We start from the raw sequence: 26,936 nt of genomic DNA on the forward strand, positions 1-26,936 counted from the left end.
TTTTGTATGTATATAAATAATTCCCAACACACTTCTAGACTACTACATCACCACTTTCCTTCAGATGTTGTTAAGAACTTGGGTCACAATGATGAAGAAAACACAAATAAAATCTGAGATTAGACTACTGTGTCTATGACAGATGCTCTAGGTGCTGGAGATCACCTCCTTAGCTGCCTGTCTCTGTGTTGTTCTGTTGATCATAGCAGACAGACAGTACTTAGCATCTTGTTTATTCTTGGGCATCTCTCACTGCCCTTCCTTGTAGGAAGGTAATGAAACAGTGAACAGAGTAGAAATCTATTTAGATTTAGGTGAAATGTGCTGCTTTGAGCTTGCTAGCATAAGGAAAATATGCTGTTTAGTCTAGTAACTCTGCAGCACTAGTAAAACTGCCCCAACTGAGGAGAAAGAATGCGAATTTCCAAGCTGAAGAGATAAGAGAGGCTCCTCAAACCTTGAAAGAAACAGGGCAGGATGACCTCGGAGGTTTATTAATTTTAAAATTAATTTTTAAATTAGTTTTTAATTTTTCGTCCATGTTTCAGTGTAAATGCGATCTATCAGTATCTCCTCACTGTTCCTCATCAGTGGGATGTGTCCTATGTGCAAGTGTGGCATTTAGAGATCATAGTGAACTTTAACAGTGGTGATGTGATGGAGGATGGTGTGCACTCATCCCAGTTTTTATGAGTCTCTGCCATTCAAGGAACTTGAAATCCTTTGTCTTTTCAAAAAAAAACCCCAATTAAAAAATATAGTTGTTTTGTGCTTAATTTTTAGGATTATGTTTTTCAGTTTATCTTTGATCATGTGAGAATATATGAGAATACTCATAACCTAGACAAGTGTCTCTATCTGGTCTTATGTCAGTGAAAATTCATTACACTTCGGAGCACTTCAAAGAAACAGCTTTAAACAACAAGATTATTTAGTACCTGTTTATTTTGGAAGACTAGTACAATACTTGAATACTTGTTCTTTGAAGATTTTTTTTTTTCCATGAAAACATGCATTAACTGTGTTGTGCATTTCAGAAGATAGCTCCAGAAAGAAATTTGCAAGTATTTAGATTTTTTTCAGATTTTAAGACACATGGAGAAGGTTAAGGGAACAAAGTGGATAAAGGGACAGTTTCTTTTGTATTTATCTTGGCTATGTTAATAGTCGTTGAGGAAGCTTACCTTGTACCCTTGGATATCTTCAAACAAATCCAGCAATCTGATCATGTGAATCTGAATTTTCAAATGAAAAGAAGCAAAATTTTCCTATCTCTGTTGAGCTCAGTTATTCTCTCTTTGCCCTTCTGGAAGAATAAAATGGTAGAACTTCTTGCATCCTTGTGAGCAGAGCAAAGGGAATGGTACCAAGAGGATCCTGACCATTAGAAGAACAGGAGATGAGGACAGAGGAAAGTATGAAGGAAGTTGGAAGCACTTTGTTTGACACTTGAATATGCACCTTTTCTTTTCCTGTTTTTTTTTTGTTTGTTGTTTTTTTCAACCTCCCTCAACACCCATGGAGAGGTGGAAGAAGGTGTCTTTTGTGCTGCCAGTTCCTGCTGCCTTTGAAGGCCAGGTGTGGCCATGTGGATGAGGACACTGAGGTGCCTTTGCTAACCTCATGCTAAGAGGGGCACAGAAATGGCAAAGTAGCGGGAAATCTTTGAGGACTGAGAAGGGATGGGGAGATGCAGAGCTAAAGAGTCTCCTGAAGACAAGGTGTTAAGCTTGTCCTACAATTTTACCAGAGCTTATTAAATGTGACTGCGATTTGCAGTTTTCTCAATGAACTGTTTGTGCCATAAATACTCAGCTGATGAATCAGGGAGTTTACTGTTGACATGTATGAAAGTGGTTGACATAATAAATTGGTATTGCTGGTTTACTTCATAAATGGTTACAGACAATCTAAGGTTCTCAAATGGTTTGTGCAAGCGAAGATTTCTTACAGTATAGACTGTCTTCTGGTGCTTCTTCAGATTCTGTCATCTGACGTTGAAATAAGTTTCTGAATGGGATGTTGAGTGGATTAATCAGCCAAACACTCTGAGAGCAGAGCCATTTTGAGATACAAGGCATCCTTCCATAATAGGTGTTGATTACATCTCTGAGTCAGGATAATTTACATAAGGAACTGCATAAACATCTGGAAATTCTGCTGCTGGGACCTAAACCTGAAAGACACAATGTAACCAAATACTGGGGTCTAGAAAGCAGGGATTTGTGTACATGCCCTTGCAACAGGGTCATACTGAGCTGTGCATGCTCTGGAAATGTGCTTTAAAGATATACTTGATTGACAGCTGTTAGTCATTCAAAAATAATGGTGTGTTTTTAATCCCATAAAAATAGGATGGAGAACAGGTGTTGAGAGAGTAGTTAAAGCCAGCTGAACCAGTTACTCCATTTTCAATATAAGTAAAATATTTGATTGGGGAACTGAACTGAAGTCTGGGGCGTTGGAGTTTTGTTCTGTTATAATGCTAGTGAAATGTCCAATCATATTAATTTAGAAAGTGGACGTAACAAATCCCTCAGTCTTTTTAATGATCTCTGAAGCTTGTAAATAATAAATGAGTGCTGCTGTACTTTTGATTTCTCCTACATGATACTTATATTTTGTTATGGGACAGTCAGATTAGGACTTAAAATAGATCATTCCAATTGAGAGCTGGGAAATTCTTACAAATAAGTTTTCTTCTTGGTGTTTATTTTTGGTCTCTTTTTTGTGGTTTTTTTGTTTGTTTTTCAGGAACTAGCCTTGATTGTCCAAAGAAATTTTAAGACTTTTAAGAACTTTATGAAGTAGAATAAATGTATATATGTTTTTAAAATTAATTTGGAATTTTGTCTAATTTCAGCTGTTAAAGGACATGAGAAGAACAAAGAAAAAAAATCCAAAGACTATGAAAGATCCAAGTCAAAGAAAAAGAAAAAAAAGAAAAAGAAAACTAAGCCTGGTAAAGTTAATTTTTCTTCTGTAGATGAAACTGGCTTCATTATTTTGTTTTATTACAAAAAATCACTTTAGATCACTTAAGAGCAGGCACTGTAGTTCAGCCGTTTTCTTCACTTAGCTTTTATTTTATTAAATAATTTATTTTGAATTGTGATTGACAAGATAATCTACTTCTGGTTAAGCTTCATCGTTAATGCTGGGTAGTGGCTTGTAGTAGTGTTTGTAATGGCACAGAATAAATGTCACTCCTAAATTAATGTCAATCTATAAGTTGGGCTTTTCCTTAATGAATGTGCTTCTGTGAAAGCTTTGCCTAATTAAGAGGGTGCAGATGCCCTGTGTACAGGCTGTTCTCTGTTATGTTAGTTTTGGGACTGCTTTATGAATGCGGGAGTTTGGAAAAACTCCTGCATTCATAAAGCTGAGTCCTCTTTTTTTGCTGTTAACCGTATTATTTCTTACACCTTCACTTTGGGAGGGAGTGGGCTGTAACAATGAGCCCAGTTAAACCTGTCACAGCCTTAATTTCTTTCTTAAAGAATTTTTTTTTCTGGAGAGATTTAGTAAAAACCCTATTTGAAGTCTATACTCAAGCTATGTCCCTCTTTTGTGTCTCATAACATGCTGTTGCACTACATTTAAATGCCTGTATTAGCAATGTGTCCTTGGGAATGCTTTCCTGGGGCCACGTCAAGCTTTGAACTTGAAGTAGAGGCACAGGTGTTAGACATAATGGATTCTTCACTGCTGAAAACACAGCTGATTCTGGAAAATTTCTTTGGTGAAACGTTTAAGGATCAAGTGTGACAACTTCCTCTGCTATTGTGAGGATGCAGCATACTTCAATCTGCTAGGCATCATTTGTGAAACTAGATCTCCCCTAAAGACGAGTTTCTGAGATAGAAAATGCCTTACTTCTCTGATGACTGCCTTGAATAGGGCCAGCTATCAAGAGAGCGGATTGGAAGAATCATAGACCAAGTCAGTAAGAACTGTATTGAAACAAGTAATTTTAATAAATTTCTTATTGTATGGTGGTCACAAATATAATGATAAGGTGCAAAATATGATTTGTAGATTTATGCACCAAGTCCCCACGAGCTACTTGTCAGTCTGTTGTTGGGTTTTAAGATGTTACATGCCTTTTTTTGATGTTGACTTTATGGTAATTCAGTCCAGGAACTGTGAAGATTTTTTCCAAATAACTGGAGAGTGCTACTTGTAACTTCAGCCAGCCTTGATTTATATCCAGTGTAGGCCTCACAGAGGAATCATTCAAGGTGTTTTCTTTACACACTCTTAAACTGGGCTTGTCCACCTGTGTGTTCTGTTCCATTCATAGACTAGGAAAACAAGTGCTTTCTATCCACTTTGAAGTCTATGAAATTAGAGATAGCCCTATGTGAGTAAGAGTGGGATGTGAGGGGGAGGTCTCCAGCTACTAATGCTTGTGTGAAAGTGCTTGTAAATCAAAGGCATTTGTATACCTATGCAGCCTGAAGAATAGTTGGCTTGGAAAGGCTGGTCACTTAGACCTTTATCATTTCTTACAGCAGTAAACAGTGACTGGGTGGCATAAAATTCCTGGTTCAGAAAATACCTTCTTGCTCCTGGAAAGCTCGCACATCTTGCGGCAGCATCATGCAGTCCCAGAGCTCCAGCATACTGGGATCTGGCTCACTGAATTACACGTTTCTGCTATGGGCATGCATGGTTCTGTTTCTTCTTTTTTTGACCATGAATTTCTAATAACATTTACTACAATTTTACAGGGTATTCGGGCATTGGGGAGAACACAGATATCTCACAAGAGCTTTCACCTGAAAAATCAGTTGTCACAAAATCTAATTCTTCAAATAAATCATTTGCTCACCCAAGTACACTGCTTCACTGCACTGACTCTGGACAGCACAAGGGAAAATCAAAAGCAAATGGTGAGATGACTCTCCTCTATGAATTTCTGGTTCTCTCTTTCATTACCAGTAAATATGTGAGCAGCACTAACATACTTGAAAACTGGTTCTTACTGTGTAAATTTGGCTATTCTTACTCAGGACCGTGTATATTTCTTTCCCCCCACTTGACAAGATGGGAACCAGTTCGTTTGCCAGAGTTTGATGTTGCTGATTTTTATTTTGGCTTTACTTTCTTATACACTTCAAGACTGTTGCCCTTATTTCAGAAACCAAACTCATTTTGTGAGGTTTTTTTTTCAGTGCCTTATTAACTCTGAAAATAATTGAGTTACAATTTAATAATTAGATTTTTTATATTGCCAAAGGTTTCTACAAAGTAAGAGCTCCTTCAGAGTTTAAAATGGGTGCTTTGCAAGCTTGCTGTGTTCAAGAGACCACTGGGTGTGGTGATGTGTAGTAGTATAGATACAGAATATGATTATAATGACTTTCTGAGCTTCATACGAGAAGCTCTTGAGTAGTTGTGTATTGGTGTCTTCATAGTACTTCATACACACAATCCATAAAAATCTGGCTGCTGTGTATCACCTTTCATAATTCTTAATGTCTTGCTCCATGTTGCTACTTACTGATACAAACTGGTACAATAAAAAAGATAAATGTTTGTTTTTTCTCTTGTTCCTAAAACTCACAGATTTGAAGGAAATAGAAAATATATGACAGCTTGATTATATACAAGAACCTTAAATTCGTTTTTGTACAGATACACTGTTGAGAACCATTTGAGCTTGTTTTGGGGGTTTTTTGTTTGGTTTTTAGGGGGTTTTTGCCATAACTTTGTTTGTTATTAGACAAAAGTAAAATATAACTTCAGTTAAATTCCCCTTTATAGGCCAAACAGAAAACATTAAAAACTACTAAAGTGCAGATAGCAATAATGTCTTGAAACATGTTTTGCAAGTCTGAGCAGTTGTGTTCCTGGAGATATCAGCCATAGGACATACCGTTTAGTAGCTTGGCTATCAGTTACTCAGACTTCTTTTAATCAGTTGATAGAAATTGAAAGTGGTGAGAAATACCAGAAATTATTTTATTTTATTATTTTTAAATTGTTTTGTTGCTTTTTGCATCTGCAGGACTTGTGCCTAGACAGACAAGGTCTGGTATAAACAAAAGTGAAACTTTTTTGTAACATGGAAGTGTAGTGTGCCTGCCTAACCTGTCACTTCCGCAGTACCTTAGGAAAGAGTGTCGTAGTTCAGAGGTGGAATGAAACTTTTAAACATGGAAATAAACTATTGTGTTGGGTTCTCATCCCTTTTAATTTGACAACAGATGTTTCTCTAAAATATACGGTTTATGCCACAGGCTGGTAGTTCTGTTTTTGCATTCTATGATTCTATGAGCTAAATTATGAAAGTAGTTATCCTCACTGTAGGTGAGACCTCACCATTGTACTGAAGACTAAAATTTTTACCTTCCATTCCCCTCTTATTCATTGAATTATTTTCAAATAATTAAAATGCCTCATCTTCTTCCTCTGACCCTCCCATTCTATCCCCAAGGAAGATGCAGACATTAATTTAATTTTATTGAGGCAAGATTCTCAATTCAGCTGTTATTGAGGCAAGATTCTCAATGCTGTTCAGTTAAAATTTTCTTGGTAGTTTTATTCAATCTAGGATTCACTAATGTTTCAGCTAAGTAGTGCGAGTGCATTCTGGAAGAATACCTTGTGCAGTGCACTGCCTGTGAGTTTATAAATGCATCCTAAACAGAAGATTAAATGAAAATAATTTCTGAAGCAGGATTAAATTCTGTGTTGGACCCAGTATTTCTGTCATGGAAGCATCACTTTGTGAGACTGAATGGTTCATAAAACAGAACCCTCTTGCCTCCTTTTGAGAGTTCTATACTAGAGGTGCCAAGTCACAATTCTATACCAATTGCAATGAGCATGAATCCTGTTTGAATGTACAAGCCTGGTTTTGTTGTTTATAGTTTTGTCTGAAGAGACTTCATTCCTTGGTTTGAGACGCTGTATGTTGACAGTACAGTTTTAATGACAAAAGCTGTTAATGTGGATATTTTAAGGGAGCCATTAATGAGACTTATAGTAACCTTCAATAAACCGTTGAAACTGTGGTATTCTTTAAATTACACTGTGAACTCATGCTTTTTGGAATGTATGTCTGCATACTTGGGATGAGATTTTGAGAGACCTTTTTTTATAATTACTCAGGATTTTATATAAATACTTCTTGTACAGAGGATGACACCCTGAGTGAGTCATCTATGGATAGCTTGCCTTGGAGTGACAATGACTGCAGTCAGGATGTTGATGTAACCACCAACCCTGATGAAGAAATTGAAGGAAGTGATTTTGAGATTGTTCGGTGTATTTGTGAAGTAAAAGAAGAAAATGACTTCATGATTCAGGTATGAAGTGGAGGGTAAATACACATTTCAGTGAATGCAGTGGAAGGTGTCAGCAGAGAAACTTCTGTTTTGTACATGAAATAATAAACTATTGCTGTCTTCCAAAGTCATAATATTTTTTTAAGTAATCTGTCAGGGTGACTGCTATGATAGTTAACTTCTGCTTCATAGTACAGTTTAGGATTTTTAATTGAATGAAAGAGGAAACATTCACTCCAAGTCAAAAATGATTGGCTTGTCAATTGTGAATTTTTCTAAACATAGAAGACATCACTGATTGTGAGAATGCATATTTGAAATCAGTGATTTTTTTGGGCTCACTGTAATTTGGAGTCCGTTCAGAACATTGCCTTGAGATACCTAGTGTACCTCCCATTCCTCTGGCCTGGTAAGAAGCTTGACTTATACATACAGTTCTCCAGACCGGATGAACACCAAAAAAAAAAAAAAAATTGAAGGTTTTGCTTTAAAGCAGAACTGCATTTGTCATTTGTCCATTCTGCAGTTGTCTGCAACTTCAAAGTTCCTAATCTGCCTAAGGCCAATCTGTCCATTCCACATGTGCTCTTTTTAAAACTTGGAGAGGCTTCTGTTATCTCTCCTGCTTAACACCATTGATAAAAGCCTCCTTGGAAGTTACCTGCCTATTACGTTGAGATGTTTGTAAATCATCAGGAAATTTTTAACCATCTCACCCAGTTCCTATTAATTTCAAGAGGTGAAGTCAAAAAATCAATTCAATTTCTTCATAATTTTTTGCCCTAATTAATTTTCTTTGAGTTTCTATGCTATTTCATTTCCATGCTATTTCATGGAACCTTGCTGTTGAAGGTATGATGCTTTTTCTCTTAGTAGTGAGTTCACTTTGCACACCTTTGTTCTAGTGTTGGATCCTGACAATGCAGGACAAAAAGTACCTTATGAATTAATAGAGAAGGGTGGAGTGATGGGCAGTGGTCAAGTGTAAGTAAATAGCATCAGACTGTACAGGAGGATGAAGAAGTCCCAACAGTGGTGACTAAAGGGAGTAGATGTCCTCTGAGGAGATGGCTTACAGAAAATCACAAAGAAATAGCCTGGGAGAATAACTGGCAAAAATAAGTTCAACACTAGGTTAGGATTGCAGAATGAAGAGAACTGTCAGCTGGCTCTGGACGCAGCCTATGGATGCCTTTACTTTAAAGTTTTGCGAGCTGCTTCTAAGATTACCTTGCTAGGTTGACCTGGTTTGGGCGGGTGTTTTTAGCATATTGCAAACTTTTTAATAGTTGAATTGATTTGTGAAAGAATTGGTTTCTGGAAAAGAGATGTAGATCAGCAGTATTTGTGAGTATCTGCATTCTTTATGGGGATTGAGGTAATAGGAAATACGCTGGCACCTGGGATACCTGTTTTGGTTTGCTATGTACCCATCTTGATATCCGAATGAGGAGCCAGGGCTCCTCGTGGATCTGGCTGGAGGTTCATTGCTCCCAATATACATGTATACCCTCCTCTCTTACGAGACAATGCTAAGTGTTCTCTTTCAGCTGTGTTCGTTGCCATGAATGTGCCAAATTTAGAAATAATGCAGGAAAATATTAAACACAACAGCACCTTCTTGTCCATGAAAGATTGGGAAACATTAAGGTTTCATGAAACTCATACACAGTTTAAATGGGAGTTCCTTTAGGTATCTAAACTAATAATTTGCCCCCAGATTCAAAGGATTTTATAAAAATTTTTCTTTGACCTGTACTTGCCTTAAATTAATTGTCTTGAGCAATTTCTGCATTGAGGATGTCATTCATAGCATTGGGATGCAGAAATCTGGGTTTGCATTTATAAAAGTATCTGCTTCAGTTAGTAGAAATTAAACCTGGAAAAGTAAGTACAGAAAAATAACGTATTGTTGGTTAGTGCTGTTTTGTTCAGTCTCTCTAACTCTGCAGGGAGGTTACTAGACTTCATTTATGGACCTGGTGTAAAGCTGCAGTGTAGCATTGCCCTGTGTTCCTTCTGGAGACATAGCACTCAGTTTTTGTGATGAGGCCCAAAGAGATCCAGACAGACTGTCATTATCCCTTCTTTTTAGTTTTTATACCTAAACACTGGTGAATGATGCAGAAAATTCTGGGGCTGAATTTGATGGCCTCAGAGGTGATGGGTGTAAACGGACTTGAGATAGTCTTGTTCTAGAAGGTTAAAAGCTGCTTTAAATACACATCTTTCAGGTTTGGTTATTTATTTTGTGACATGAATTTCAATTTAAATACTTTTTTGCACAATGCTGTAGTTTTTTTCTCTTCTAAATCTCCTGCTTTGCATGCTTTGAAACTCTCTGCTACCACCTGGGGAGGGAGTAGTTACCCAGTAGCATGTGCCAGAGCAGTAACCTGTAGCCTAGCAACCACAGTGTACAGTAGAACCTGCAAGGTAAAGAATGGACCTGTTCCTTGTAGGGATGGATATTTAAATATCAATTGAATAAAATTTTTAAAAGTTGGGATGTTTGTGCAGGTTTGAAAGTAAACCAGTGGGAGAAATGAACCCCACACAAATACCTTGAGAGAGATTTCAGGTCAGAGTTGCAATGTCATTAGAAAGATTACAGTAAATGCAACAATACACAAAAACTGGCTTCAAGTCAGACTACAGCTTGGTACCCTGGTGATCAGGGTGGTGATCTCAGTCCTGTCAAATAGTGACAGCAGTCGTGTTGAAATGATGGTTGAAGTTGAGAGCTGTGACCCTGTGGGAGATCTAGTCCTGTGGAAATTCAGGTCCTCCTCTGGATCTGTCCAGTAGTCGTGGTGTCCTAAATTCCCAAAGCACCCAGATTATTTATGGTCAGATATGGGCAGGATGCTCAGTACCTCCCCCAGGTTGGGGAATTTCACTATGGAATGATGTAATCCTAGGAGTCAGGATGTTTTGAGGAGTCCTTGATGGCCTAGGTCCTTATAGCTTCTCATTGGGGCATTATGGTCCACTGGCAAAGATGATCCCCTTGGGCTGGATGTTAATCATGGTTCAGTCAGTTTGTGAAGACAAAGTATCCTGATGTACCTGGATTGAGGAGGGGGTGAGGTGGCAGTGGTGTGAGGAGTTTGCCTCTTTCCTTTATTTAACACCTGCAGCCTGAGGGCTGGTGTGTGCTGGCAGTTCTTGCAAACGACCCAGCATTAACAGTTCATCAAGAATAATGTACATGGGAGTAGAATGCATAGTTTGGTTACAACCCCATTTGTACCCTTCACTAGAGTTCTGGGCAAAATTGCCTGGAAAAACACTGAGTGCAGCTCTGTATAATATGGCATGATTCATAGGATGCAGGTGTAACTAGATGCAGGGGCTCCCTTCTTATTTTTAGTACAGTCTGTTTCTCTTAATCTGTTTTCTTTGTTTTAGAACACCTTTTTCTGGCTCTAATTTGTGAAAGGAGGATTGTCTCTGCCTTTTTTGAAAACATCTCCCAGCTGCATTAGGACTATCTACCCATTTTGGATGGCAAAACATTGTTGATTGCATCCTTTCAGAAACCTGTTTCTAAACTTTTACATTCTCCAATCCCAGAGCTCCTATCTTCTCCAGTGAAGTATTCAAAGTCTGGTTGTCCTTTTCTGTCCCTACTAGCTCGAGGAAGGGCAGGAGAAAGAGCATTAATTGAAGTGGTGTTGAACATATTCAAAATTTTTAGCAAGTTGGCATCTTTGTAGGTCAATGAAGGGCAACATGTTAGGGTTTGGTTTAGCTCATATTGCAGTCCTCTACCAGCGCTGACAACATTTCTGCTTTTGGTTTATGCTCTGAGAAATAAAGGGTATATGATGTCTTGTCTTGCTGCATGGGAAAATAGTAACTTCTAACTGACATCACAGTTTCCAATCAAAATAGACTTAATATTCTTATCTGGGGTTTTGTTCCATGTTTCAGTGGTCTGTAGTCTACAGTCACGATTTTGTCTCATTAAAATATTGATGGGGGAGAAAATGACAAACAAAACATGAATAGTTTTTTTTCCTGCTCTAGAACAGCATGGCTTTAAGAACAGTGACTGCATTTTAAATAGTGTAACTGTGCTAAAGAGATCAAAATTATATTCAGTCGTTGCCATTATGATTGTTCTGCCTTGGACAGATGTTGGATGCTCCTAAAGCTGGTGCAACTGATCTGCACTGCAGGTTTGTGTTAGTAGAGCTACCTTTGAAATGGATAAAATGTTGGAGGTACAAGAATCAGTAAAGCATAATATTGCCTACTCCTGTATAACATAAATATCTCTGGGATTTGATAACTGAATGTGGATTGCTGTTTGAGGGTTCAGGAAAATTAATCTGCAAACATCAGAGGTTTATATCCAAAAAGGAGACAGAGGAGTCCTTTTACTTTACTTGAATAAGGGGAGAGGCCATGGTGCATTCCCCTGAGGTCTCTCAAAGTTTTGGAGGATGCAGACTCCTTTTTATCCTGATTTTCTGGCCACATTTCCCTCTCTCTTTCCCCATTGGCTGAAATACTTGAGATACGCAGACTTCCCAATACGCCTGATACCAAAGTTAATCTCTAATGTATAACCCTTTTTAATTTTTAATTGTTTTGGAATTTAGGGGTTTTCCCCATTGTTTTGTTTCTCAGCAAACCTACAGTTTGTTTGTAAAGGTAAATATCTTTTTCCATTCATCAATCAGTGGAATTTTTCCCATTGCTTCTTTTATCTCTCAGTGCTAGTTTTATCTAACAGCAGACCCGCAGTTTGTTTGTAAAGACAAATCTGTCATTCCTCTCAAGGGGAAGGCTTTTGAATTCAGAAGAATGGATCTGTTTTGGTGATAAAGGCTTGATTACTCTGTTGGCTGTCCTAGTTATGCGCACATCCATCTCATGAAAGATTTTCATTTCCAAAGGGAGTATTTTTGTATCTTTCAGAATCTCTGCTTCTGCTTTTTAGTTGTCATTCTCCAGAAGCATACATGAAAAATGTGTGGGGAGGGCTCATATTTTACTATAGTCTGATTCTGTAATGTATTTGTTTGTAAGTGGAAGATGGGGTGTGGATATTAATAGACCTTTTTGTTTTAAAATATGTAGATCCTGTGTTTCTTAATTGACATAATGGTATTGAGTTCCTCTACCCTTCATTTCTGTTAATGTGCACTTCTTGACTTTGAACAGTGTGAAGAGTGTCTGTGCTGGCAGCATGGAGTCTGTATGGGCTTACTGGAAGATAATATACCTGAGAAATATACCTGCTATATTTGCCAAGATCCTCCAGGTACAGAAATTTAAGGTTACAGACCTTTATTACATATGTAGTAAATCTGCTAGTTTATCTGTATCTACATCTCTCTCTCTGAAAAACTACACTATTTTTCCTCCCCACCTGTGTCTGTCACTGTAGGTAAGTTTCAGTTTCAGAAAGTTCAATTTATGTGAATATCCATGAGTCAATATTAAGGAATTACAAAAGGACAGGAATGGAGAAGACTGTTTTCACTATGATGACCATCTGTCTCATATTTGCTGTAGTAAGCATTGTACTGGCTATGGCAAATGAGTGTAGAAAACACTCAGGAAGCCCAAGCAAATACTCCCATGGGTACATCTTAGGGGACGTGTCTGCAGCTCTCCCCCAACAAATTGGCTGATGCATTCCTTAAAATAAGTCAGCAGAAGGCTCCTGGCTCTCCTCAGCAGTGGCTCTTGCAGTTGTCTGCATTACCTGCTGCCCTGGTTTGACACTGGCCCAGTGCCAGCCAACCACAAAAGCCGCTGCTCACCGTCTCCTGCTTCAGGTGGGCAGAAGAGAGAAAAATTTAACAAAGGGTTCATGAGTTGAAACCAGGAGAAAACACTCCAAGGGCAAAACAGGCCTAACTTAGAGATACAAGGTAAGTTTATTACCAGCAAAATCAGAGGAGGATAATGAGAAATAAAATGAGACCTTAAAAACACCTTTCTTCCCTCAATCCCTCCCTTCTTTCCACCGGCTGTGCAGGGAAACAGGGTGTGGGGGTTCAGTCAGTTCATCACTCAAGGTTTTCTTCCACTGCTCAGGGAGAGAAGTTGTTTCTGTGTGAGACGGTGGGGTCCATCCCATGGGAGACAGTTCTCTCTGAATTTCTCCAGTGTGATGTACCAATCTCACGAGCAGCAGTCTGCCCAAAACTGCTGCAAGGTGAGCTCCTCCCTCGGGCACACAGTCCTCCCAAAACTGCTGCAGCATGGGTCACTCGTCCACAGGGTGCAGTCCCCCAAGGACAGGCTGCTCCAGCCTGGAAGCAGGGGCCCTCTCTCTCTCTCTACCAGGTCTCCCACTGGATCACAGCCTCCTCCAGGCATCCACCCACTCCAGCATGAGCATCTCCCCCACGGGCTATGGGTGGAGCTCTGGATCCTCTGTGAATCCCCATGGGCTGCAGGGGCACAGCTGCTTCAGTGTGGTCCTCACCACAGCCTGCAGAGGAACCTTGACTGGCACCTGGAGCATCTCCTCCCCCTCCTCATCCACTGACCTTGGTGTCACCATGTTGTTTCCCTCACATGTTCTCACCTCTTTCTCTTCTCAGACTGAAAGAAAAAACTGTGCAACTTGTTTTGATTTTCTTCTTAAATCTGTTATCACAGAGGCGTTACCAACCTCTCAACTTAGGCCAGCTTTGGCCAGCAACATGTCCATCTTCAGAGCCATCAGGAACTGGCTCTGCCAGGCATGTTGGAAGCTTCCAGCAGCTTCTCACAGAAGCCACCTCTCTGGCCACTGGTGCCTGTGGGAGTCCAGGGCACCTCCTCCCCCCCACCCCACCCCAACCAGGCTGTGCAAAACCAGCACACCTGCAATAACCTATATATTGGTATTTACCTGGGGTAACACAGTCAGACTTGATTGAGCAATAAAACTCTCCTCCTTAGCAGGTGTTTTGAAATGTCTTAGTGTTGGAAAATCCAAGCTCTACAGACATGCGGCAACTGAGAGGCGTTTTAAAAGATTTTATTCTGTTACCAGTCTCGTAGAAGAGTGAGACAAAAGAGGTGTAAAACTCATAATGTCATTCCATCGGAAGCCAACCTGTTTCTAGTTACAATACCTTATAAATGTTTTTCAGCCTATTAGCTTTTGCCACACAATGCTGCTAATACTTCTTACACTAATCACCTATTATTTTACCCCACATGGTCTTCCTACAATGCATCTTTCATAGTTCTAATTCTCCAAAATATCTGGTCTTTTTAAAGCCATCATTTGAAACTTGTTTCTAGTTCAATCTCTCTCTCAACAATGTCATCTCTATTCCATGGCTTTTCTAAGTTAGCATACCTTATCTTAGAGTTTGCATACAGATGTACAAGACTATGTGAGCTTTCTGTCAGGTGTTGAGAATCCATTAGAAATCCATTTCTCACATCTTAATCCATCATACACAGTAGGTAAAATTACATTTAGACAAATACTTTCTGACTTTCTACTGTATTTATTACAAAACCTTGTCAAAAGTGAAAATGGATGAGGTTTGGACTTGACTCCGTGGTTATAAATGGGAAGAAAATGGATCTCTGTTCACCTGATTAGAAGACTTTTTTACTTTATATACATATTTGGATTGTGATCCCAGATTTTTTTGGCTGTTGAAAGCTACCAACTCTTCTGTGCTTTAACTCATACATTTGTTTTGTGTGTTTACTGCTGTTGTTTGTACTCTCAGTAACAAAGACATGCTACATCTAAATTTTAAACTTTTACTACAGAGACAGCAATATATTTAAGATTTCTTTAGAGTATCTTGCTTCTAGAATTTTAACCTATTAAAAATATTTTGCTTTATGTCAGTTGAAGGTAGTTTTAACTGGAACTAAAATGCACTTGCAAACTGAAGTTGTATCATCACACTTGAATGAGTGCTTTTGTGCAGAAACTGATTACAGCTTCATTTTTTAAATTTATTATTAACTATTCATTTGAATATTCTGAAGTTTACATTGGAGGGGACTTAATTTTTACCTCTGTCTTGAAAAAGGAAAACATGTCTAACTTTTTGACTGCAAAGATGGCTTTCCAGTGACTTGTTTTTGGCTTGAAGTGAGCTAATAGGCTGTATGAATCTACAAAGAAGTGGCTTTTAAAACTGAGCATGGCTATTCAGGAGACGCTTACTTGGCTTTCCCCAGTCTAAACTGCTGGGACTTGTAACAGCACCACTCATTCTATTAGAAGTAAAAAGTAAATTTAGTCTAATTTTGTCTAAAAACTGTACTAACTGCTGTTTTACTCAGGTCTTCTTGAGTCGGGTAGGATTTTTAAGAGCTTTGTTAACATTTACCTGTGCTTAAACATGATCAAGATGATTATGTGGCACAATTGCTTGTGGGCATAGTGTGGTGTCTCCTCTTAAGGTTATATACTTCAAAAGAGAGAACTTTTTATCTCAGGGTGCACATCACCTCAGTTGTTCAGGTGACCATGAAGTTCTCAAAGTCACCATTTTACTCTTGTGGACTGAACTGTACTTTCTGTTACAGATGTCAGCTTCTCTAATGCAGAAGTTAATGAGGGCCAATGCAGGTGACCAGGAGTGTCTCCAGTGTGGTTCTGACCATACCAAAAATTCTTCTTGCCTTCCTGCTTGATACAGTATATGTACCTGGAAGATCGAGCTGATACACCTTTCAAAATTCTTTTTTACCCTGTCATGATTTCTAATGCCAGCTAATACCCATGGATTTCTATGTATTGCAGTCTTACTCTGCTGCCTAGTAACTCCCATTTTCTTTTTTTTAGCTTCTCCTCTAGTCAGTGTTAACCTGCTTATATTGGAGACCTTTCTGCAATTATAGCTCCCAGTCTGTGCTCCAGTTTTATCTCTGGTTTTGTGGGCTTGTTGCCTGGGCTGTACATAGGCAGTGACTGATTTGGTTGTTTCTCTGCGTGCTGAGCTGTCCATTGAGAATATCTGTAGTAAATGTACAGTTTACAAAGTGTGGGGGAGCTTTTGTTAGGTATTTAACATGAAGGTTTTTTTGTGTGTGTTTGCGATTTAGCAAGCATCTTTCCTTGTAATACTGTTTGTTTGGCAGTTTAAGTTACTTCTATTGATGCATTTATCACATTCAATACTGTTTCATTTCAGCTGTTGCTGATATTCAGTATCAAGAGATAATATTGATGTCTCTTAAGATAGAATTATCATTATTAATAGCTTGAATTAGGCAAGTTTTCTGTCAGAACCTTTTCCTTGATTCCTTAAAAATGTATTTATGTACAATTGTACTAATACATGTTGATGTTAAAAACAAGACCACTGGGAAGCTGATTGCCTTTTTCTGCATTTTACTGTCTGCAAAGAGCTGCAGTCAGACTGTAACTTTTGTCATAACCATGGTTAGACTAGACAGTATGATACCCTGCTAAAAATACACCTTTCTGAACTTCATCTGTAACTGCCTGTTGTGGAAGTTGGGGTCTGATTTTTTTTACAGTTGGGCAGAGGTTTTTGGCTTCTTACTTTACAAGTTCTTAATTTCTTTATTGGTTATGTCTGCTGTTACAGGATCTTCTTTGGTTCTGTTGATAATAACAAATAAGCTGTTGCAGTACCTAGAGGTAATCAGAATTACTACCAGCAATGTCAACATTTCATTTTAACTCACTCATTACTGTCACTTTAGGTCAGAGGTCCAGCTTAAAGTACTGGTATGAAAAGGAGTGGCTAAGTAATGGTCACATGCATGGCTTAGCATTTTTGGAAGAAAATTACTCCCATCAGAATGCCAAGAAGATAGTGGCCACTCACCAGCTACTTGGTGATGTACAGCGAGTGATCGAAGTCCTGCACGGGCTGCAGCTGAAGATGAGCATATTACAGTAAGCAGTATCTAAGTACCAGCCAGCATGTTCGCCTCGGGAATTAGACTGCAAGTATAAAAATAACCAGAAATTCAGACTTTAATTTGTGTTCTGTGGATTTATAACATAGTTTGAATTGCTCATGTGATCTCGAGAAAGGACTTGGCTGTTTGAAATCTGTTTAAGTGAGCGGAGTGTAAATGGACAATGTGTATAGAAAGGATTAGACTAATAAAACTAATGACAGTTTTTCCTGAATCACCCAAATGGATTTTAAGCAAGAACAGGATAGACTTATAAGCCATGGCACCATTTTTCCAGCACTTGCTTTCTCCATTCCAGGAAATCTGGTCATGGCTTGTCCAAGAGGAATCAGATACTTTTGTTTGGTACAGTATCTTGTTTTGGTGCAGTGGGAGAGTGGTTGTACTCTCAGCAACCTGCAGCACTTCATTTCTGAAAGGTCATTTCGGCTATATCTGCAGAAAATAACAATTATATACATAAAATATTTTTTTCTATCAAGTTGACTTTTTTGTGTATTTTCCTATTTAAAGACATCCTTGGGTTCTGATGACTGAAAAAAAAATTAACTTAAATCCAGCAGTTTTAAATGTATTGAATTCCATCATCGTAATTTATTAGTTGATAAATTGCACGGCGGCGGCAAAGTGATTTTGTCATTCTATAGACCCTTTCCCCTAATCTGTGGTAATGAAGGAGGTCTACTGACATGGAATAATGCTTAAAGCAAGAGAGGAGCCATTTTAACATAGGGTTTTGCTTTTCCATTGTAGGATCCTTTAGTTAGATCTGTAAGTAATCTCTTTCTTTTTTGGAGACTGAAACAAATATTATAAGGCCACTCCTTGGGCCTTTTAAAGAGTGACATTTGAGTTTCAGGCTTTCCAGTTGTGAATTGAGATTTGCATGGTACTGAGGTAGGGAGCACTGGGCATATATGTGATGGGTGCTGCAGGTTTTGTTCCTTTTCTCTCCCATGCTGAAATCAGTATGATGGCCTGGCTTAATTAAAGGTGGTGTGCAGTCCTGTTTGGATCATCTGGTTAAAAGATTCAGCTGCTGTTTTCTTTATCATGATACAAATTAGAAGGGATTTGAAAAATTGCCAAATTAGAATAATTGTTATATTGTTGATGCAGATCAACAGATAGAAGATGATTTCACAGGTGCCTGAAATTATTAGGAGTTGCTCAGTGTTTCAAGGTGGTTGCTCAGTGTTTCAAGGAGGTGGCAGAGGACCCAAGGTGACCCTGGCAGTGCCATGGGAGGGTGACCCTTCAGCAGGCAGGAGTTAAAAGGTTATTCAAGTATTAGCATTTGAATTTTCATCCTTAGGTAACTGGTGCATCATTTTTCAGAAAAAAAAAAATCTATCTTTTGTAAAATTATACCTTGCTCTGTTTTGAGCAAAATACAGTTTCTTTAGGTGTAGCAGATGAGTGGAGCTCAAGCAGAAAGCTTTGGTAAATGAACACCTGGCTTTCACTTTTCCAGGCATGCCTTCAGGATGGTTCACCAGGGAGATCTATCCTTGCTGTGCCAGCACTGGAGGCAAAGGTGCTTCTATGAAGTAGTCTGAGCACATCCTTGGCAGCTCTACTCACTTTGGTTTACTCTGAGAGACACTGAAGAAACCTGAGCTGCTGCAGGTTGGGTTAGAAGGCAGTTACTACCAAAGTCAAGTGGTCATGTTTTGTTGAGTGGTTTGGTGAACAGCTAGAAAAGCTGGATCAGCTGAATAGAGTAAGTCTATCCACCTTTGCAAGGAAGCAGAGAGGGGAGCTTGAGGGCAGCACGCCCCCCCCCCCCCCTGCCCAACTTTCTGTGCAGCCCAGTGGAGCAGGTGCTTTAAAGTCAGGATTTGCTCTGCTGTTTTCCTGCAGCCTGTAGCAGATGAGCTGCCAGCCCTTTGAAGATAGCACAGTATTGTGCTTTGCTCTCCTTTTACTGCTGTTTTGATGCCTTACACAAGGAAGAACATAGGTTACAATGCTCACTCTAAATCTTTTGTTTGTTGTATCTGTAATAATCTGATACCTACAGTTGTCCCTTCTGCTGGCATAAATAATGTATTAGTCGATTTGAAGACAATTAAAATAAGAATTTTTTTAAGAACAGATGAAGGGAACTGTGGCCACTATGGAATACCACTACAATGTACAATGTTGGTGTACTATACCTTTACTAAAAATAGCCCAGTTAAAAATAATTTCTGCTCCTAATAAATTGCAAATATTGAAGCAAAGTGTTCCATGAAGGGCCAACATTGGTGAGAAGTTGTATGTGTCTATTTGCAACTTACTCTTCAAGTTTTTTCTTAATCCAAACTTTGTTGTTTTTGCTTAATTATTACTTAGTTTCTTTATGCAAGAGGGTAGTTTGCTTAGTCACTTTGGCATTTAAATTGGATGGTTTACTTTTTTATGTTTGAACAGAAATAAAGAACACCCTGACTTAAAGCTTTGGTGTCATCCATGGAAGCACATCACAGTGGATGAAAAAATCCATACAAAACACATCATTCATTTCGAGGAAAACTGTTGCAAAGAGGAGACAGCAAGTTACAGAACTTGGAATGGGACAGTTGAGAAACCCTCAACAATTCCTTCTGTGGAGGAATCTTACATTACGAGTGAACACTGTTACCAGAAGCCTCGGGCCTACTACCCTGCCATAGAGCAGAGGCTGGTTGTGGAAACAAGAGGTTCAGCCATGGATGATGGAGTAAACAGAATAAGGGAAAATGGGGATGATACCTTTTCAGAGAAGTTTGGCTGGAATCTGGACCAAGAAATATGCAAGATGGAAAATGAATCTAAACACAATTACTCTAAGGTATTTTTATTAAAATAGCCCTCTCTGGCAAAGAGCATATGTTTTCCTGGCAACCTGTAAACCTCAGCCTTTTTTAATACTTTTTGGTCTGTTTGTGTTTATTTTTTTGTTAGACTGTTTAATTTAAGTTGCCAGTAGAACTAAAATGATAAATGTGATCAACTACTTCATTTTATATTATAATTAAAAAATCTAAGTTGATTCTGGACCTCAAGTTGTTTGAAGAGTGTGGACCATGCAGTATGGTCCACTGGTAGTTCATTGCTGCTTACTTTTATGTGTTAAATGAAACGTAAACACTAGCAGAGAAAACGGGCCAAGCATGTATGTTACTACCAAACACACTGGTAGGCCAGCTTCTAATTATGTCCATCTTGTTTCCATGTTCTTTCTAATAGCTAAAATAATGTTAGGTTCTTCAGGCAGTATTTCGAGATTGAAAAAAAAAAATGGGTATCAGCCTGAAGTGATTTTTTTTTAAGACTGATCACCATGGAACAGTCCTGTATTTTCTTCCTACTGGAGCACTTCAGGTTTAGCTTTTCAATGCTTGGTTCTCATTGGCAGCTCTGTCAGCCTAGTAGAAGCCTTTCTGCTCTCCAGTGAAAAATTTGCTTCTATTAATACCAATTCCTATGAAATGTAGGCTGAAAAATATTAAAAACCCTCTGGGAAATGAGTGAAGCCCTTCTGCTCTAGGGGAGCCAGGCTAGGGGAGCTGTGGGTGTTTACCTAGAGAATGGTCCCCTTCCAGTGCCTAAAGGGCTCCTGGAGAACGGACTTGGGACAAGGGATGGAGGGACAGGACAAGAGGGAATAGCCTTAAAATGAAGGAGTCTAAATTTTAGATGGGATATTAGGAAGAAATTCTTCCTGTGAGGATGGTGAGGCCCTGGCACAGGGTACCCAGAGAAGCTGTGGCTGCCCCTTGATTCCTGGAAGTGTCCAAGGCCAGGTTGGACAGGGCTTGGAGCAGCCTGGGATAGTGGAAGTGTCCCTGTCCATGGCAGGTGTTGGAACTAGATGACCTTTAAAGGCCTCTTCCAACCCAAACTATTGTACAATTTTATGGCTCCATTAAATAACGAGCTTGCTTTTTTTAGATTAAAGATTAAGGATAGCTCTTATTTCATCCATATGTAAGTTGTAATTTACTACTTTTAACTTTTCTATCTGTCTATTGAGATTGTGTTAATGTTTCCTAGAAAGGCAAATACTGTAGTTCTTCAATCTTAAAGAGCGTTTTTCTAAAGGGCCATATTTCAGCAGAAGGTTGAGAAAAGTAGTGGAATAGAATAAGCTCTGCTGATGTTGTAGTCAAGTTTTGTAAGGAGTGGTAATGCTTGTTTGGAGTTGGTTCAGCAAAAGTTGTAGTAGAATTATGTTAGATTCCTTAAGGAAAAATCCCTTTTCACTCCTAAATTGTTTGCTCTTTAGTTGGGTTATTGTCAGGTGAAAAACAGCTTCAGCATTCCCTGAGATGCACAGATTCAGTGCAGGATCTTCCTGAGGAAAAGTGGCAGGATGCTTGTGAAGTACAAATAGTTTTTAGCAAAATACCCATAAAAATGTGTTTGTATTTAGATCTTCTTTCCCAAACCAGGTTAGTATATGGTCTGTGTCTCTCTCACTCACTGGCCTGTGATGAGTTCAGCAATTACACGGACTGGGAGGACTCAGGCAGTTCAGCTCTCCGATTCTTTTTCACTGTAACAAGTATTTAATGTGTGTATTTCTGCTAGGTGAGAGAGTCTGTCTCTAAGAAAGTCTCTCCAGAGGAAGCTATTGAAATGAAATTGTTGGAAAAAGACAAAGAAGGAGTAGTGAACTCACAGCTGCAGTGGCAGCTCAATCTTTTAGCTCACGTGGAATCTCTGCAAGATGAAGTCATACACAGAATGGATTTCATTGAGAAGGAGCTAGATGGTAAGTGGTGTTATTCTAGTTTAAAAAACTTTTAACTGAACTACCTGTTCAAAACATGTTAACCAGAATTTTACTTCTTCAGACCCACAAAGAGATTAATGTTTCATTATCTCATTTTCTAAATAGAGAATAGACATGCTGCTGATGTAGGGGGTAGATTTTAAAACAAAGGGCAGAATTTCACAGAACGAGTTCTAGTTAGGTCATTTCTAAATAGTTGCATCCGATGTTGTACTGGAAGATCTTTGCATCTTTTTGGGATTAAGTTTTTGTCATTTTCCAAAACGCTTCTGTGTATTTTTCAAAACTGTTGTGTGTCTGCATTTCTCTGTTCTGCAGGGCCTTGCTGGCTATGTTAGCCCATTCTGAGTGGCCTCTTCAGTGCACAAGGCTTTTATCCTTTCCTGTCTCTTCCAAGATTTTCATAGTAATGGAAAACTTATAAACCCTTTGTGTTGCATTAAGTGATTCAGGATAGGTCTTATTTACATTGTTAAGTCTGACCACTGGTCATGTAGTGGTTATAACAGCAGCTTTACTTGCAGGGGAATCCAACTTTTACCCAAGTAAGAGCCCTCTCTTTGTAAGTAAGGTACTGAAAAGTTGGACAGCTAAAGGGCTGTTTCAGGTAAAGAACATCAGTCAGGGCTGTATTGCCTAAAGAAGCTCTGGTTCCAAAAAGTTAGACTCTTTGTACCTGCTGCTGAGCAGGGGTATGTGCAGTGTGTTGCTGCTTTGAGTAGGAACTTTCTTACTCCAAGGTGGGATGTGTCAGTAATGAGTGATGCTGCTGGTTCTGCAGCAGCATGGGTAAAATTTGCCTGTTGATCTGGTTGGTGGCAGTGGCTGCTTTTGGTAGAGGTATTCTGTCTTCAAGATTTCAGTCTCCATCTGCAATACTGTCAACATCCCCAGAACTCATCATAGTCCAACCTGACCACCTTCCTAGTGAGCGTGTTACATTGTCACTTGACTTGTCTTCTGCTCAGTGGGATTTCTTGTTTCCCACTGAAGGTTTTTAAAGAAGGAGTTTATTTTCATTGTGAAGCACTCTGCTGATTTATGCTTTTGCTTTTCATCCCCATTTTTTGTTACCCAGTTCTGTCTTGGTCAGTTGTGTTCCGTATTATGACAGATTTCTTTGGTTACAACAGTCCCATCTTTGATGGTGTAAACTCCATGTACCACAGTGTCTTTGCCCTGAAATTGACTTGGATCAGAAGAAATTTAGCATGAGGCTTCACAAAGTCTGGTCTAGAGTTTTCCTTCTCTGCTTTTTCCTAGGAGCAGCAACTTCTCCCCCCATCCCCATGTGAATTATTTGGTTATGTATGAAAATTTACTTGCAAAGATTGGTGTGAGGTGTTCAGTTTTATGATTTCTCAAATAACAATGTTAAAAATATTGCCCACTGCCTTCTCAAGATTTACAAAAGATTTAAAGAATTTGTGTTTCGTGACTTCAGATCAACTGTTTGCAGAGAACTGCAGTAGTGACAGATTTTGTTTCCTTTGCAGTTCTGGAGAGTTGGCTGGATTACACAGGAGAGCTACAACCCCCAGAACCACTGGCTCGACTCCCCCAGCTCAAACATTGCATAAAGCAGCTGATAACAGACTTGGGCAAAGTGCAGCAGATCGCGCTGTGCTGCTCCACATGAGGCTGGACAGCTCTGGGCTGTGACTGCATGCAAAGCTGGAGTGTCTGATGGGAGCATATCTGAATCTGTAAATTAAACTAGCATGCTGGTTGCATGGGATACAGATTGACTTCAGGGACTTGAGAAGAAGTGTTGCTCAAAGAAGAGCAAAAGGTTATTTCAGGTCTAGTAGACAATTATAATGCTGTGGAAAAGGCCATACTCTTGTCTCCAGAGGTTGCTGTTGGTTGATAAGTTACACTCAAATTTTCACTCCCTACAAGTTGCTTATCAAAACAGTAGACTTTTTCATCATTAAATTGACTAAAAATTGTGCCACTGAAGAACAGAGTTCTAAGAGCCAAAAAAGTTTGGTTGACAGGGGTTGTAAATAACTTTGCATAGTTTAAGTGACTATGTCATATTTTATTTCTTCTGGTTTATGCATACTAGCACTCAGTATTTAATCATTAGGAGATGTTATAACAGTTTCAGACTTAGTAAGTATGAATGTCCAGCTCTTGACTCTTAAGTGTTATGTGGAGGTTTTCAAGTAACAGTGGCCTGACCCACACTTCTGTTACAGTAAATAATGTAGCAGGAGGTCACAGGTGGATTGCACTTATTTTCAGAATAAATGATTGTTTTCCATATTTATCCTCTCACTGTCACATGACTTTGTATGGGGGAAGCCCATTAAGGTGGTGTTTATGTGTATACTTGAGTTCTTAAATCTGGCTGTCCTGTGCCTCCTGCAGAAGTTGCTGGAGGGATACCTTCATTGCATTGTATGGAATGCCACCAGGAAAGGACTGGAGCCATGCTCTGAGTTCAGACTGCAGCATGATCTGTCATGGGTGTGATACCTTTTCTACCCATTTGTTAAAAAATGCCATTCCGGTTATGTTTGGAAATCCAGATTTTTTTCAGAACTCTGGATGTGTTCATTGTAAAGACATGCTATGAATGCGTGGTTTTGGGAATCAGTTTTTGTGTAAATAAAGCCTTAAGATCTATGCATGAGGTGCTTTCCTTGCAGACAGTGAGTGGCTTATTTTCTTAAATGTTCACAAAGTCCCTTTTTATACCTTAAGTTTTAATTTTCAGTTTGTATTTTATTTGTGATATAGGTGACAAGGCTGTTGATGGTCCAGTCAGATTATACAGAACCTTTGGAACATTGTGAGCATTTGAGAGGTTCAGAGTCTTTCAGCTGCAGATCACCACTCCTGAAATAATGGCTGTAACTTCAGTTTTCCTTCACAGACGTTGCTGAGTTCAGTTCCATATGGAATACAGTGAGCTGGTTTTGCAGTGAGAGGGTGTCCTTAAAAAGCTGGATTTGTTACCCTTATTTTGTTGTGTGCAGTGGTACTACCAAAAGGTAACATTCAAACAGAGTTGTAATGGAAAGTCATGTACCTGTACAAATTACTAATTTGGAATATATATATTGGTGATGTTTTTATTTTGCAAAAAATTAACGAAAATTTGAAATATCCAATATTCTTTTAGGAGTCACGGTCTCTGCATGGTGAATATTTTATTTCCTTCAGAAAACAAAACAATTCGGCTGCTCCAGGTAGTAGCTAAGACTTTTGTGCCAAGATTTGGTTGAGGCAATAATTTGTCTCACAGTTTTATAGTACTATGTTAGTATACAGTGAATACAACATATTCAGTGTAGCAGGAAAACAATTTTTCTTTTCTGTAACACAATTGGAATAAGGTTTACATTGTTTTTTAAGGATCACTGGGCTCTCTGAAGATGAGAACAATGCTTATACCTTGGCTCATTCCTGTCAGGTACCTGAGTTCATGTAGCTCTAGAGGCGGTGGTGGTGACCAGACAACCTGAACAGCATCAGAGGAGCCTCCCAGGCAGCTGATGATTTTCAGGTGAAATAGGCCAGAAAAGGTGTTTGTGGTTACAGTCGTAAAGCAGGACACAGCTGCGTGGGAACAGCTTGGTTGTGCTTCCAGTCTGAGGGCATTCAAGCACTTTGTCCCTGAGCTGGCTTGTTGCTCCAACAGGGGATCTGGCAGAAATGGCATTTCGCATGGGTATATCAAGTTGCAGACCCTGGAGACTTGCGTCCCTTCACTAGTGCTGGGGAAGCCCTTGCAGATAAAGACTGAAAATATTTATTTAAAATAGAGTAGTACTTCTCGTATTCAGGGAAGATTCTTCATTGTGCTCTGCTGAATTCATTTCTGTCCCTTTCTTTGCAAGTTTCCTAATTGTTATTTTTAGTCTGGACCAACTGTTCAGACTGATAGGTCACTTTTTTGTTTCTTTAAATCACTGGTAAGTGAATGCAATGTGGAGCCTTGATGAACTGAGCAAACATTGCACTGTGGGTACACATGTATTTGTTGATGCACTACTAGAACCAAGGGGGCTGTACATAGAATTTTGTTTTGGAGCAATATTTGGAAAACTTGGAAACTTCTGTATCTTGGTGTTTGGAATAAATAAAAAAATAGGTTTTTGTTGTTTAAATTCTTAGTAAAGTCTTTGTTTCAATTAATGATAACTCAGTAAAGTAATTTTGGATTTTTTTCCTTCACATCACTTTGAAATGCAAGTACTGTAGTTTGTCAGGTATATATATCTCTTAACTGATGCAAAAGTCTGGAAATCACTATTTTCCAGGTCTGTTATATAAATATTGTTAGTAGTGTGTTGGATATTGTATGAGGAGCTCATACATTTTGTTCCCAAATCCTAATATATGTAGTATATTAGTACCAATATATGTAATATATTAGTATCTAGTATGTGTGATCTGACCCTGTTTTTTGTTCTATTTGGATGAGCAGCCTGTTGGGCAGCCACAGCAGCTCAAGGCAGAAGACACACAGAATCAGCGATGGTGTGAAGCAAGGAGCTCTGGATGCAGTTGAACAATCCACACAGAGAAAATGCATGGGAAGAGGAGGAAGCTGGGCAGGGCTGGAGCAGCAGTGTACTTGGCCCAGGGTGCCTGAAGGCAGGGACGGGCACTGATGTACGTTCAGGTTCCATCTCTTCCCTCTCTGTTTCCCCAGTGGGAGGAAAGCAGATGTGTTCCCTTGACCTAGCAAATTTTGCATTCTAACTTCATTCTCAAAAAAAAAAAAAAAAAAAAAAAAAATTCTTTTGAAACTGGATTTTAAGGTGTGCAGCACTGCTGGAGCCTGGCTTGTGAAGCCTGGAGAGACTTGAGCCAGTGATGTGTCCTCAGTGTGTGTCACTGCACGGTGTCATCATAATTCAGTGGGATGTGTGCTGTGGCTTGTCATGTTTTGATGTGCCCTCTGATTTATTTACTTGCCTGATGAGATTTCTGTAGATGAAGACTCAGAGAAGGCGGCAGCTCTCAGTCAACAGTGG

General features: G+C 39.1%; 1 protein-coding gene across 23 annotated transcripts in view; it reads left to right on the forward strand.

Moving 5' to 3' along the window:
* The window catches only part of PHF20 (PHD finger protein 20), a 73,075-nt gene extending 47,012 nt beyond the window's left edge, over positions 1-26,063 (forward strand). For 20 of the 23 annotated variants that reach the window (XM_072917020.1, XM_072917022.1, XM_072917038.1 and 17 more), the window contains 8 exons: positions 2,864-2,962; positions 4,734-4,895; positions 7,120-7,316; positions 12,471-12,570; positions 16,959-17,154; positions 19,596-19,995; positions 21,738-21,921; positions 23,439-26,063. In XM_072917020.1, the coding sequence (XP_072773121.1) occupies positions 2,864-2,962; positions 4,734-4,895; positions 7,120-7,316; positions 12,471-12,570; positions 16,959-17,154; positions 19,596-19,995; positions 21,738-21,921; positions 23,439-23,581 (1,481 nt within the window). In that variant the 3' untranslated portion in view covers positions 23,582-26,063. Of the gene's footprint in view, positions 1-2,863; positions 2,963-4,733; positions 4,896-7,119; positions 7,317-12,470; positions 12,571-16,958; positions 17,155-18,654; positions 18,904-19,595; positions 19,996-21,737; positions 21,922-23,438 lie in introns of those variants that run through there. The other 3 variants (XM_072917024.1, XM_072917027.1, XR_012051558.1) reach the window with 2 other exon arrangements.
* Positions 26,064-26,936: the final 873 nt, after the last annotated feature.

Source organism: Taeniopygia guttata, chromosome 20 (genome assembly GCF_048771995.1).
Source record: "Taeniopygia guttata chromosome 20, bTaeGut7.mat, whole genome shotgun sequence".
In the NCBI taxonomy this organism is placed as follows: Eukaryota; Metazoa; Chordata; class Aves; order Passeriformes; family Estrildidae; genus Taeniopygia; species Taeniopygia guttata.